The sequence below is a fragment of the Pyrgilauda ruficollis genome, unplaced genomic scaffold, assembly GCF_017590135.1.
Source record: "Pyrgilauda ruficollis isolate IOZ18807 unplaced genomic scaffold, ASM1759013v1 scaffold8, whole genome shotgun sequence".
In the NCBI taxonomy this organism is placed as follows: domain Eukaryota; kingdom Metazoa; phylum Chordata; class Aves; order Passeriformes; family Passeridae; genus Pyrgilauda; species Pyrgilauda ruficollis.
The window spans coordinates 3,341,472-3,356,309 of record NW_024529932.1 but is presented as its reverse complement, the minus strand read 5'-3'; the positions used below and the strand labels follow the sequence as shown (position 1 = coordinate 3,356,309).

The following is a 14,838-nucleotide window of genomic DNA, read 5'->3' as shown; positions in this document are numbered from 1 at the left end:
GGGGGCCGGCGGCGGCGGCGGGGCCGTGAAGCTGAAGTTCTGCCGCTACTACGCCAAGGACAAGACCTGCTTCTACGGCGAGGAGTGCCAGTTCCTGCATGAGGAGCCGGGCGCCGCCCCCGCCGGCCCGGGGCCCGCCGCACCCCCCCTCGGCGGGCTCCCTCTCGGCATCCCCCCGCCCGCCGCCGCCGCCGGGCCGGGCTACTCGGCTCACGGGGCCAGCTCGGGCCCGGCGGCAGCGGTGGTGGGGCCTAAAAAAGCCGAGCTGGGGGCGGGAGGCGGCGGAGGCGGCGGCGGCGGGGGGCTGGATGGCCCACGGCTGGCGAGTGAGTGCGGCGGGGCGGCCGGGCTGGGCTGGGCCGGGGGGGCGCTGCCGGGAGGGGGCGGCGGGCGGCGCGTTGTTCCTCATCCCCGACACGCCGCGGTGCTGCCGGAAACAAATAACAACAGCCGTGGTGGTGGCGGGGGACCCCGGGCCGCCCGCCCGGCTGCGGCCGTCCCGGGCGGGCGGACGGGGCTGGGCTGGCTGCCCAGCGGAGACCCGGCCCGCACCGATGGGAAGGAGCGGGCAGGTGTTTTTGGGAGGGTGCTCCTCCTGTGTGGCTTTAAAGGGGCTCCCGGGCAGCTGCCCATCCGTCCCTCTAGAGCTAGGCTTGGTGTAGGTTCACAGGTATTCCCTACCCGAAGTCAGGCTGGGAGCAGGGAGGCAGCGCTTTCCCGAGCGGTACCCTTGGATGGGTCTTCCGAGCAGCGTATATTGAGTGTCGGCTCTTGGAAGTTTGAAATGCTCCAGCTAAAATACAGCATTAAAATTACGGAAAAAATTTATAAGTTGCGATTCACTTGATCATGAGAAAGAATTGCCTTACGTTGAGGGTGGCAGAGCATTGGAACAGGCTGCCCAGGGAGATTATGGAGTCTCCCTGTCTGGAAACATTCAAACCCCACCTGGACAGATTTCTGTGTAACCTGCTGTAGGTGATCCTGCCTTGGCAGGGGGATTGAGCTAGATGATCCCCAGATCCCTTCCAACCTTAATGTTACTATGCTTCTGTGATAGATGTCTGTGTTATTTACTGCTATGAGCAGAAATTGTTTCAAAATCTTTTTCTGAGCTTTTCCAACCCTTATGTGCAGCCCTTTTTCAAATGGTGAGAGTTCAGATAGCTTGTATGTCACGCAGAGCTGCACTGCTGTTGCTGGTTGGTGTTGCATCCTCCTGATGTGCAGGCCGGTAGTTAGATGGAGCTTGCAGTGAACTGATTTTAATAACCATTTGTTTTGTAGGAGAAGCAGCATTTGGCAGGCTAGGGAAACATGCTCCTTGAGAAAAGCCGTGCCTCTTTACACGAGTATATTAAGCTTGGCTGCAGTATTGATTTTTGACAGAAATGTGGCATTTATTTACATTAAATGCTTTGGCTACTAAATGGTCACAACCATATTTTTTTCTGAAATTAAGACACAACCATGCTGAACATCCTGTATGTAGGTTTTTAGTGCTTGATAAATCTTTGAGGGTCCTGCAGTTGTTGTTTTGCCAGGTGTGGTGAGCTTGTGCTGCTGAGTAGTATCTCTGTAGCTGGTAGCTTCTCAGTGTCTTGCATTTACACAACACTGTCATGTCTTCCCTTTCAGGAGGAGCCTTTAATATACTACTGCATAAGGCTTTCTATTAAAAGTCTTCCAGATTTTTGTTGAACTTAAGTTATTCAAGCTGAAGGCTCTCTTGCCTTTTTTTTTTTTTTTTTTTAATTCAATAGAAATATGTTGGAGGGATTCAGCAGCAATAAGTCAATCTTTGCTAATTTTTCATTTGGACAGAGTTTGGTGTGAAACGTACTTTTTCCCTGTGGGAAACAAAGTGGTTAGGAGATTCAGACTTGGGGAGAGGATGCATAATTTAGTTTGCAGCTAAAAGCTCCTATATGAAGGATGCTCTTCCAAGAAACAGTTAAAAAGTTGCCTGAGCCCTGAATCTAACGCAAAAACCTTCAGAATTTGTGTGTGCTTGGGGGTTGCTACTGCTGAGCAGTCAAATAATTTGAAACACTTGCTTCTATTGAAGATGCTTGCTGCAGTTGTACCCAGTTGAGGAGTGAGGGCTCCAAGAATGGATAAATCCGCTACGATGCTGTCAGTGGCTGCCTGCTGGGAAGGCCACATCGCTTGTTGTAGGGGGCAAAAGCTTCCACTGGTGGATCTTGAAGGACACTGGGTAGGAAAAGAGCCCAGAAAGAAAGGACAGGGAAATTAAAGTTGAAAAGCCAGGAAATGGGCCTAATCTCACTTCTAAACTTTGCTTTGGGATGCATTTGTGAAAAAAATAAGGAAAATAATCCTTAAAAGTCTGAAGTTGATATGTGTAGGTACTGACAAGCTAGTATCTAAATTCCTTACCTTGCTGGTGGCCTGTGGTGTTAACAGTATGATTTACAAGTAGATGGAATGAAAGTTTTATTTCTGTGGATGTAGGAAGTAAGACACAAAGTCATATTAAAAACGTTCTGAGGTTAAGAATATGAAAGTGGGAATTGCCAAAAATCACCTGCCTGTACAGTCACTGACTGTCTAATTCAGAAGAATTTGATAGTCTTAAGGTGACTGTGGATGCCACCTTCTCTTGCTCCTTCCTCACTGGACACCAGCCTCATTCAGTGCACAGAGGAGATAATGCTCATTGACTAATTAACTGGGTAGTCCTATTTATTGTTAAAAGTGGGTCAGTGCCTCATTCTAACATGCGTGTTTCGCTAATCCTGCTTTGAGTACAGGATTATTAATTTACTTATAGGTTTTTCTGTGGTAATCACAAGGGCTCCCCAAATACCAACTTATTTTCACCACATGGGTGGTAAGAATGTTGATGATGAGGAGATGGTGAGCAGTGAAAAGGCAAGAAATATTCCAGTGTGGAACTATTTCACTATTAGAGTATGAAGAGGAATGAGCAGCTGACATCCTCAGAGCTAACCAGGAGGAGTTTCTCAGGTGATGTGTGGTTAAGCTATTCTGTGCCCATAGATGTTTGGAGTGCTAACATCTGACAGAATTCCAGAAGTGATCAGATAGTCTTGGAAGAAAACTCTCCTTGGGATTATTAAATACAAAAAATCCCTGTCTCTGGATCAGACTCATCTTCCCCTATATATATATGGCTGAAAGCCTGCTGGGAAATCCTGCTTTATCCTTGCCTCATGCTTATGCTTTTGTCCACATAGCTACTGTTGTCCAGTGTCAGAGATGATGAGGTCTTGGGCTTAATGTGGCTTTGGCTTGATGGTGTGGAGTTTTATGTTCCTGGGGGGCAAGACTGACCATGCCCATGAGCTGCACCCACTCTCAGAAGGCAGCACTGCTGCTCACTGCCCCCAGACTATTTGACATGGAGCACATGTTCAAAGCACCATTTCTGCTTCTTCAGTCTTTTGCACGGTTCACCTTCCGAGAGTAAGGTGGCCAGCTGACTGCATACAGAATAGGGAATGTAGTTGATATTGCCTATCTAAAATTTTATTTAGAAACATTAATCCTTTTTACATAGAACTTCTGTTACAAAATAAGGGGAAAAGGAAAATAATGCATTTTCTCCAAATTGGGTAGCTACTTAAATTTGCTCATGGTGCTTTTCTAATAGATGTATGTCCCACGTGTCTAAAGGCTATAAAAGAAGCAGAGGTGGAGGAATGACTGATACTTGCTTTTTAGGGGAAAATATGTTTGATTAACAGGATTTAAAGGAGTAGCTTATGGAACGAGAGCATGATAGCATGAAAAATTTCTCTTCTTGTATGTCCTCTCCATTCTCTGTGGCACTTTGCAGCTTCTGTAACCAGCAGACGAGCAGCCTGCTTTGCTGCATGCTGTGGACCCGTTCCCAGGCTGCCATCCCTTCTCAGTGCTGCCTGAGGAAAGGTCTAGAGGGAGGTATTGTGATATTAAAATGTATCATGCCGATACCTAGGCCAGATAAGTTAAAAGTTGTATGGACAGCTGCCTTTGTATTTGTTAGCTTTCAGGCAGTTGAACAGTGTAATATTCTTTTGTATGTAGATCTCATATTATAGATTGATAGATACAAGCTGAAGTATGGCTCCAAACATTTGCTAATTTTTGCCCCACTTCGTGAAGAACTGTGAAGTTCATAATACATAGTACTCACCCTGTCTTCTGGCTTCTGATTCCTATAAAGCCCTGGGCTGCTGAGCTGAGGAGTGCTGGGTGTGCTCTGGGCCCAGTGGCAGCCATGGAGCTGCCTGTGAGGAGCTGGCCACTGCAGCAGTGCTGCTGCTATGTGAGTTTTCAGTGCCAGAGCCTAGCCCACCCTCTCATATGACATGTTTGCATCTGGTTCTCTGCTAGAAAGCCTTTTACAAAAGCCCTCCTAGGAAATCTGTAGTTGGAAAACAGGTCTGTGTTTCTGCAAGGTGGCATTTTTCTGTGGCTGCTGAGAACAGCCCATCTGTGAATAGACTTTTATTGCCAGCCTGCAAGAAGGTGGAAAGGGACATCAAGACTTGGCATGTGTTGGTTGGGTATGTTTGTTTTCACAGCGCTAATAAAAACATTATTTCTGTTTTCACAGCCAACCATCTGCATGTTGTGTCCAGTCAGGGCAGTAGTGGCCACTGCTGTAGCAATTCCATATGCATTTGCTCCATGTTTGGTTTAGTGAGCTTTACAGCTTAGGTTTTGTGACATCCCTAAATACATTAGGGTTGGAGTGGAAAGACATAGGCATTTGCGAATGTTCTTGTTTTTAAAGGGTGCTTGATTCTTTACCAGTACGTTCCTTTTTAAACAAGATGGAGCAGCTGATATAGAAAAAATGGAAAGACAGCTCTTCATCAAAACTAATACTAAAGGTAATCTGTTGGATTACATTTCTTAATGCAGTGAAACTGGTCAGGGTTTTTCTAAATGTGGATTTTTCTTATTTTTGGTAACATTTCAGTATTTACAAGTTGGAGTGTTTAGAAATAGTTATATGAAACTTTTAAGTACAAGTATAGTTGCAGTATGTCACGTACTCTTCGCTTTTCCTGGGATTTGTTCCTTCTCCACTTCTGTGGAGAAAGTACATGTTATAGTAAAGGTGTATGGTTGAGAATTCTTTTTCCAAACATGTTTGTACTTTCTGTGAGTGATGCTATGTTAGTTGTGTACCTCAATTGGTTGTTTTTTTTTTTTTTTTTACTTTCTGTGAGTGATGCTGTGTTAGTGGTGTACCTCAATTGGTTGCTTTTTTTTTTTTCCTTTAGAGGTACCTCCCTCTTTAATTTTCATTATGCCTTTTCCAGGAGTTGACAGATCACACAATTTTCATCTTGTTTTGTTCTGAATATCTTTAAGAAATGGGAAAAAAATTCTTAGCATTTGGAGACCTATACAATTGAGAATTGAAGAGTAAAACCAATAACCTCTTAGAGATGCATGAGAGGAAGTGAAAGTGACTGAGTTCACTTAATCACTATTTGTCTCATATGTCAGCTCCAGAAATGAGGCAATTAGACATGGGTTTTCTTTTTGCTTTTATGTTTTTCATGTGGAAATAACAGAATCACAGAATATTCTGAGATGGAAGAAACCCACAAGGATCTGTAAAGTGAATGGCCCATAGGAGGAAAATGATTTGGGAGAGCTATGGAAAAAGAAAGAGAAGGAAAAATTTCTCCATCTGAAAACTTATTTCAGATTTTGAGGGCAGTGAAACTTAAAAATTATACTATTAATTTGCTTTCATTTTATCATGTTTTTTTCTTATTGCATAGGAAATAATTCAGAGTTCAGATATTTCACAAGAATTGTGGATATCTGAGGAGTATTGGTAATTCCTTGTTTCTGGTAGGACCCACCCTGTGCCAGGTACTGAAGAATACAGTAGCACTATGGAAAGGAGGGTGAGTGTGGGGGTTGTTATGTTATAGAAGCAAACTCTCTGCTATATCTTAGTAATGGGAAGCTTGTTTTTCAAGACTGCGGACGTCCCTGTTTAATTTCTGTCTAGCAGGTATTAGAAACTGATTTTTTTTTTAGGTATTGCTGTAGGAGTGGGCCTTCAGGAATTATTTGAATGTCCAGAAAGTAGTGAGTCTGAGGATTAGCTCGGAAAGGTTTCCATGCTTCCAGCTAGAAGCAAATTTACACTGTTGTGGGTAAAGTGGGCGAATGGTGAGGCTAGGGTTATAGACACAAGCATTTCTATAGAACCTCCAAAGCAGAAAAAATAATCTTGGTTTTGAGGTAGCTGATGAAAAGGGGTCAGTGCAGGGATTTAGATAGTAAGCTGATGTGGCTGATGTTTTCCTGATTTGTTGCTTTCTAGTAAAGATGTTATGCTTTATGTCACCAGAAGAATGGTGTGGTGAATCACTGTGTGTGTATGACCATGAGTTTAAATCAATCACACTCTTTTGTGTATGTAGGCTTCATGAGTCTCTCAGTAGTTAAAAAAGCTCCAATCATGTGGTTGCCTTGTTTGATTCTCAAAGATATTTCGTGCTTAGAACTTACTTGTATTTTTTAATTTGCTTTTTAACAGCCTTTTACTCATGACCTTTTTAAAATTTGAGAATAGAGCTATAGAAACAAAGCACAGATATATAAAGGTGGGAGCAGAGGCTCACATTATACTAGTTGTTGTCAAATTGGTCATACAATGTGTGATTCCTGTAGTTTATGGATAGTCTGTCAACTTCAGTTGGTCTGCTGCTGAGGCAAATGGCAGGAAGACTTTATTCCTTTCTTCTATGCATTCTACCATCTGCTGTGAAAAATATCCTTATGTTCTCTTCAGGTTATCTGCACATGCTTCATGCAGTTTTTTTTTAATAAAAAGTTGAGTTTTCGTTGGAGGCTATTAAAACAAAACTTTAAATGTTTGAAAAATTGATGCAGTTTATTGAACAGCTCAGTGCAATTTTTTAGGAATTGTAAAAGATCTTGGAGAGGGTTAGCTCTGAAAGCTATGGTATTAAGTAATTGTATCACTTTAAATTGCTGTTTTTGATAACAGAGTAGTTCTGATCACTCTTTTGAGAAAGTATCAACTTTAATTTGTATTATCACTGTGCTTTTGGATTTGGTCCATGAGGAGGAGTGTGGCTGCTCTAGACTCTGCAACAAGACTTACAGAGCAGAAGGGTGGCACCTATCACCTGTGCTGTTTTTCTGTCTTCATCAGATGCTTCATCTTCATCAGATGCTTCTATGATATATATAAAAAAAAGACAGCCCAGCCATTTACTATTATGGTAAAGATAGCTGTTTTCCTTTTCTTGCCCATGAATATCTCATGGCGTAGTGGGAGTGTTTGTAAATAAGGCAGCGTTTCCCAAACTGTTTTGCTTCCTGTCTGCCTCTCAGCCAACTTGGTTCATTTGTGCTGTCCGCTCTCCGCCTGTACTCTGTCACAGTGTCCTAACCCAGGCGTGTGCTTTCATTTTTGCCTCTCATGCCTGGAAGCATTGTTCATTTTCTTTGTATGTGCCTCTATTTCAGAGTTTCCTAGTCTGTGTTTCCAAAGCATTGCATTAAACGAGAGAGGTAAAAAACAGTAGAGAATCCAATTTCCCTAGCAAGTTCCAAGTAGGAGCACTGTAGAGAAAATAGCACTGAGGTGTACAAGTGAGGTTAGCACCACCAGCACAGGATTTCCTGGTGTACAGGAATGTACATGTCAGTACGAAAAGAAAAATGAGTGTGAGCTCCTCTGACACCTTGGTGCTTCTGGGTGACTGCAAGGACACAAATCTTAAATTACTTACTTAGATAAGCTTTGTATAAGTGTTTTATTGTTTTTGTCTCAATATTAGGATAGCTGTCTCTGTAAATCCTCTGGAGATATGGCACTCTAGTTTTTACTGCTTTATATCTAGTTGAGATAACACCTTGTCCTTAGGATGCACATGTATGCAGTGAAGCTATGATTCAGTTTACCAGCATGTGAAAAGTGCACTGTTGCTGTGCTGAGAGTTTAAATCAAGATTATATATAAACTTTTTACCCAGCCTAAAAATAACTGTACATTTAGAAAAAAAGTACTAATAGCAAAATGAATTCTTTCAATCCATGTTTTATTACCTTGCCAGAAGTCTTTAAAATATTGTTTTGAAAATTGTCAGCTAAATCTGTTGTGGCCTTGTTTTAGCCCATTCACTTTGGGAGTAATATATCACATTATTGGAACGGATCCTTTTTTGTATTACGAGCAGTGTCTGAGATCATCAGTGCTGATACTGGGTTCATAAAAGAAGTAGTATAGGATAATACAGTATTTGTTTACTGGTTAGTGAAATCATGGAATGAAAATATTAGGAAATCTTTTCAGATAGTATTAATGTTCTGACAGTGTTAGTGTTAGACAATACAAGCATTGAACTAAAATTCACTGAAACTGACCCCTTCAGTTGAAGCACGTGTGCTGTGTTCATGGCAGTACTACTCGAGCCCTTAAGCTGTGATGAGATACTTTGTTTCTGAAAAATGTCATTGTAATGAGTAAGGCAAAAGTAACTATCTTTTCTTTTTTTTTTTCCTCTTTGGTGTCTGCATCTGGCAGGAAGCCTACTTTCTGCTAAAATTCTGTGGGTGAGGAATTATATAAGAAGATATTTATTTTTAATTGCAGTTGTCACATTAAGCTGCAGTGTTACTCACCAAGCAAGAAAAGTATTAGATAATGTGTATAAAAAGTTGAAAATTTTGCCTTAATTTCTCAAGATGTTCTATTTAATTTCTTTCTAGAATTGCCAGGATGTATCTTCTGTCTTGGATATTGATGGAATTTAGAAATTTGTTCTGTTTTCACATGGCTGCTTACATAACGTGTTAGCATTTTTTTTTCCTCTGGATTCTTTGTTGTTCACTTGCACATCCGTCTTTACTCAGACCTGCCTGGTCAGCCTTTCTGCTTTTATAAGGAAGTTTTTGCTTCTGTCCAAGAAGAACCTGTTGAAAATATGTACAGCTTCAGTGCATGGATAGTGCTGCTGCACAACAGAAAGGCTTATTCCTTTAACAAAAAATAGCCAATTCAGGGCTTTCCTAAAATTTCCTAAACTTAATGAAGTTGTAATTTATGTCTTAAAAGAGAAAAGACCGACATCAGAAGTTCATTGGTATTTTAGTAGCATGGTGTATGGAATGTTTTAAAGTGTTTGCTTGCAATTGTTCTGTAGGAAAGATTTGGATGTAAAAATCAAATACAGGGACTGATGTGAATTAGTAAACACATAAGAATAAAAACTTTATGAGGGCTAGAGGTTTGTTTTTCCAGCCTAGGCTTTCACTTTCTTAATACCACACTGCTCGTATGGTAAAGTGTGCCCATTTCTGCAGACCTTCTATGGGTTGCTTATGATAAATAATTTTTCTCAGCTACTGTGGTCTTCAAGAAGCAAGAGAGAATTTCTGATTTGCTAAATGTATGGCAGAAGGAGGAGAAAGTTGTCTATTTCTCATAGAGAAGGCCAGGTGGCAAATACAGTAAAAATGCTTTGGCTGTTCAGGTATTTGCTGGGCTATTAGCAAATACCTATTTGCTGGGCTGTCAGCAGTGTAAAAGCTGAATGTCCCTTTGAACAGAAATAGAGTATGTATTGAACACTTTTTTTTCACTCTATAAGTAATGCAAGAATTACTTTTTTTGTCTTTTCTGCAGGCTTAATTCTCTTGCTAATTGCTACAGGAAAGTCACTTTAAGGAAGCTAGTATTGAATTTTCTTTTGAAGGCAATAGTTATACTTGCCACTTCTAGAGCATTCTGTTCTAAACCTGAGCTGCCAAGAAAACTGTCCATTTCTCCAATGAGTGTACTTTTGCTGGTTTTCTTTTGATTGTTCCAGTTGAATTTGCTTTCTTGTCCTCTGGGTCCCCCTGCTAGCAGTATGTTTCAAGAGTTTGGAAGAGGACAATAAAAATCCTTGATGTTGAAGGCCATTTTGAAATTGCTGTGGTACCAGTGGAACTTAGTGCTGCGAAGGTGGGTCAGCACTGGAGTACAGCAATTTGTTGGAGTGGCATGAGGAGGCTTATTGGTATGGCCAAACCATAGCACTTCAGTACAGAGATGATCTTCCTGCAGCTAGATAAAAGGAAATGTTCTCGAGTAGCTTCTGCTGTTTGAAGTGCCCAGTTAGATATCGCTGTGCCAATAGCCTAAATTGTAGCTTTGAGCAGCTTTAAGTGTCTTGGATAGGCTTGCGTAGCAAATTCCAGCAGTAGAAAGGCTGCAGTGTCAAAGATCGCAGCAGCAGCCTCAGCCTTGCTCAGCTCCGGGGTTGCAGCCCAAAGCCTGCTCCTGCCTGCAGCTTCACCTGCCTGGCACTGAAGGTATTTCCACCAGAGCAGGAGCAGAGCTCCTGGTGCTCTATCTGTGCTTTGGCAAGGTTACTGTCACAGATTCAAGTGCTTTGTTTGGATATTGGGTGACTGAGATGTATCACCTGTTTGGAGATCCTGCAGGCCCGCTCTGGGGTTTCTCTGTGTGGAAAAAGTTGCAAGTTTTCATTTGCTTCTTCCCAGTTTGAAGGATTTTGTGCATTTAACTGTATTTGCTCAAGGGAGAAGTGGATTCTCATGATGACTCTAGCATAGTGAGAAGCAGGAATAGTCTTTTTCTTAATTCTCCAACAGAACCTGAAGGATTTGGAAAGCTCATGGTGTCATCTGAGGAAGTATCTTGCTAGTTTGTTAAAAATTGGATAGATTCTATAATTTGAGGCAAAAGCATTAGATAAAGTAGCAGATATACTGCTGAAATTTTATAGTGTACCTTGAAATGACAGTTGTTCCTGGAAATGAAACAGTTTTTCCTGGTCAGTCAAGGTGTAGCATAAAAACTGCAGGAGGTTTTGATAACAGCTGAAGTATAGGTGGAGAAAGCTATATTGGAAATGTGTTTTTAGAATAAATAAAAACCACAATTAAAACCTTGGATAATTTACAGGAAAACTGGGCTGAAACTGCCTACAATTAGACATGGATTTGCTATCTTTTTTGTTTTCTGGTATGAAGGGATCCTAGTATTTTTTGTAATGCCAGAAAACCCTGTATAAAATGCTGATCTTCACAGCGTAAGGTAGGGACTGACTGTAGAAGGGAAGGATGAGACAGTAACTGGCATTACTGCAGACATTACTATTTTCCACGGTACAGTAGTTGAACTATAAAATGCTTTTTCTAGACTTCTGAATGTGACTTTCCCAAATGAAGGCAAAAGAGGAACAGTCATTTAAAAGACAAATCCAAAAAGTTTTGTCTTTTTTAGGGCCGTAGCAAGAGAATTCCTGAAGTTTCTATGTGGCTACTTAAAATTATGAAGGAGGAGCTAGAGCATGGCTAGTAGAGGGAGTTTTGTTTTCCTGTTCTGTTAGGTAACTTTTAAAATTTTTGTAAAAAGAAGTAGCAATTCATTAATAATTAGCATCTTTAAAGTTTCTTAGGTGTTTCCTTCAAACCTACAGAATATACGAATAATGTTTTAGATTTGGCAGCAAAAGTTGCAGAATCTTTTTCCCTTGCAAAACTGATGTTTATTGCCACTGAAATATTCCATTTATTTGGTCTCTCACATACAGTTCTGCATTTGAACTGGTGTTGATGTTACCCCTGTTGGGCTGATTCATGCAACTCCAGTCTCAGGGGAGTGCAGCTGGACAGTGTTTCCTTCTGTCTGTGGTGTGCATGCTACTCATCGTTCTCTTCCAGCCCTTCCTGTGGTTACATATGACTGTACTTCTTTTGCTGTTTCCTGTGCCTAGCACATGGAAATGGCTCACCAGGTTAGGCAGTCTGTTTTGGAGGGAAAATTCCTGTTTTGTTGAAAATTGAGGCTTTATAGTATGCATTCCTTTCACTGTGCCACTAAGTTGCATTTTGTTTCCTTTGAGGATTAGGATCAGGCAGTTGTTTCCGGGTGTCACCACCTGGCTGCAAGTCCTCCCAGAAGTTCAAGTTGGATAGTTTGGTACAGGATGTTCCTCTGAGTTGGATGTGTGCCTTCCTACCTTGAAGCTAGCTATTACTCATGCCTGCTGGCTTGCAGTGGCCTGGCCGTACCGATGAATGTCTTTATAATTTACTGTGGGTGCTTTTACAAAAGGTTCATTTGAACTGCAGCTTGCAAACCATTGTAAATGCCTTTTTTTTCCCCTGTTGAAGTAATACCTGCTTGAGAGTTTTGTGTTAATTATGATAGCTTCTTGTTGTTCTTTGTAATTTCTTAGTATTGGATTAATTTATATGTGGTTAAAGTCTTGTATGTTGGGCTGTTGTTTCTAGGCAGGATGAATTTCTTCTTGCATCCTTCACACTTGCTTTCAATCAAAAGGATTTTTTGAGCTACATTTCAGGAAATTGTTGCCACTTTACAAAGAATGAGACGATGAAAATTGTCTTAAGCTCTTAAGGAAGCATTTAAAGTATTCGTGCTTTCTGTGAAAGGGTTTGAGATATTAAGTGTGTGTTTTCTGTATGTTACCTTTTAAAAGAACCAGTGCATCCAGTTCAAAACTTTACTTAACACATATATTTCCAAGAAGAGCATGCAAGAATATAGTTCTTTATAAAATAAGCTTGCCTTCTAGGTTTTTTAATTGATTTATTTTGTTTTTGATATCATTATTGTCCTCATTATTCTTGTTTATAAAGTTCAGACTCCTCATTGCTTTTCTGCATTTGTGCTGTAACTTCATGAGAGCTACAAATGCTCTCATTTAGTAACTTCTTTCATTAACTTCCTTTTTCATAGTATATACTATTTTGTTTTTGGTTGTTTTGCTGAGAAGACAGTAGTACCATATTCTATTCCCCTGCAAAAAAAGAAAAAAATCTATACATGTAATAGACACTAGTGGATAAACCCATGGTTAAGGAAACATTTCCTGAAGCATTATTTTTTTTCTCTTTTCCTTTTAGTTCCCGGAATGGATGGTGGTGGGTTAGCTGATGCTAATCTAACGGATTCATACTTTAGCACCAGCTTCATTGGCGTTAATGGATTTGGAAGTCCTGCTGAAACGAAGTATCCCATGATGCAGGTAATAGCAGTGATTTGGATAATGTTTCGTTAGTTCTGGCTGGTGTTACGCCAAAAAGGGAAAACTGCTCAAGAGGCAGGACAAATGGAGCCTTCTGGAATGTGTCATCTTGTGTGATATACAGAGTATAAACTCACTTTAATTTTGCAAATGGAAATGAAGCAGGAAAAATTTAAATTGCTTTAAATTTAATCTGTTTTTATTTGCACTTACCTGAGCTGTTGTGTTGAGCTTTGCTGCATACATTAATTCTGTGTTAGGTTTCTTTTCTGAATGTGGCTTTCTAGATTTCTTTTTAGGCTCATAGCTTTTGATAGCCTTTTGCTAAAAATATAAAATTCTGATTTTGAAACTTTTCAAAGATCCAAAGTCGCTGAAGAAAAATGTGAACTGTCAGACCTGAAATTACTAGGCAAAATTTTCAGAATTTGTCAACTCAGACTCTGGTGGTGGTATGTTGGATTCATATTTAAATCTTCTGAAATGTTTTCTTGTATTTATAGAGTTCTGTAGAGGTTGGCATAGGAACTCCCATGAGGTGGAATTTGTGTAGGTAGTATTATGGAAAATTTGCAACAAAAGTCTGTCATATTTAAAACCTAAATGAGTATCTACTGAATTAACACATGAAGTATTACAATAACTCCCTCAAAGTATTATGCATTTTAAAAGAAGTACAGTCCCTGAAAGAAGATGGTCTGTCCTGTAGTAAACAAAGCAACTTCTGGTAAATGAGAGAGTGCGAGTCAAACAGTTCACACTGAGTGCTGACAACAACTCTCTTCTTTTATATCGAGGAAACTCTCCTTGTGAGGTTACTTTGATCTCAATTGTGGCTGTATAATCGATTGAAAAATAACTCAGCAAAAGGTGGGAATTAATTAGGTGTGTTCCTTTTTTTTCTTTTGTTTGTTTGGTTGTTTGTTTTTTTTTTTTACTGCATGTTTTCAAGGAGGCTGGATTTTCTTATTCGACAGAATTGCAGAAGTATGGAATTGTTTTCTTGACAGTTATGCATGATTTAAAAAGAACAATTTTAACCTCTGATTTCAAAGTGTACTATTGAACCTGGCAGTTAGAAATTTTTGTATAACTGAGGTCCTATAATTTTAACACAAAATCATTATGTTTTGTATCCGTAAACTGTATTCTACAGAAACACTAGTGTCTTTCTAAACACCAATTTTTAATTATAACTGTAACATCTAGAAAGACAGACAATAAGGCATGCATCTAACACGAATGCTTATGGGATTTTTAAATACTTTGCTAATGCCTGAGATTACAGTCAAGGCATTATTGTTTCTCTTTGAGAAGAAATCAATGTGCCTCTAGCCCATTGGAGGACAAGGAAAATTACTTTGGAAGTAGGTTTTTATTAGTGTTGAGAATGCGCTTACAGGCATCAAACTACAGTTTGAAAAGCATTCCTGTATTGATTTTTTTCCTTTGAATCCTGTAATTTAAGTTCTTGTTTACATACGTAGTGCTGTCTGTTTTGATTGTGTGACAGCTTCTAGGTTAAGTACATACTAATAAAGTTTAGCCACATGGAGTGAGATTTTCTGTGTCATTCAGCCCTGTGGGGAACAAGGCACTGGAGATATTTTACTGGGTTTGACTTTAAATAATACTGGTCCTTTATGATTTGGAATAGAGACTTTGAATCTGGTTGTGTCAAGGATCTACCTCTTGCTTGCTTTCTCTTAAAATTTGCACAGATTTTGTCAATTGATTAAACCTTTGCAGAACTGGTTTATGTGGACCCACTGGAGACTTCCTAGATGTTAAATAATTT

The 14,838-nt window shown here is 40.2% G+C and overlaps 1 protein-coding gene across 3 annotated transcripts in view; it reads left to right on the top strand.

Moving 5' to 3' along the window:
• Positions 1–14,838, top strand: part of PAN3 (poly(A) specific ribonuclease subunit PAN3) — an 80,272-nt gene that overhangs the window by 1,109 nt on the left and 64,325 nt on the right. Inside the window, exons 2-3 of one of the 3 annotated variants that reach the window (XM_041487169.1) lie at positions 5–326; positions 12,919–13,040. In XM_041487169.1, the coding sequence (XP_041343103.1) occupies positions 5–326; positions 12,919–13,040 (444 nt within the window). Of the gene's footprint in view, positions 327–12,918; positions 13,041–14,838 lie in introns of all 3 variants that reach the window. The other 2 variants (XM_041487168.1, XM_041487167.1) reach the window with 2 other exon arrangements.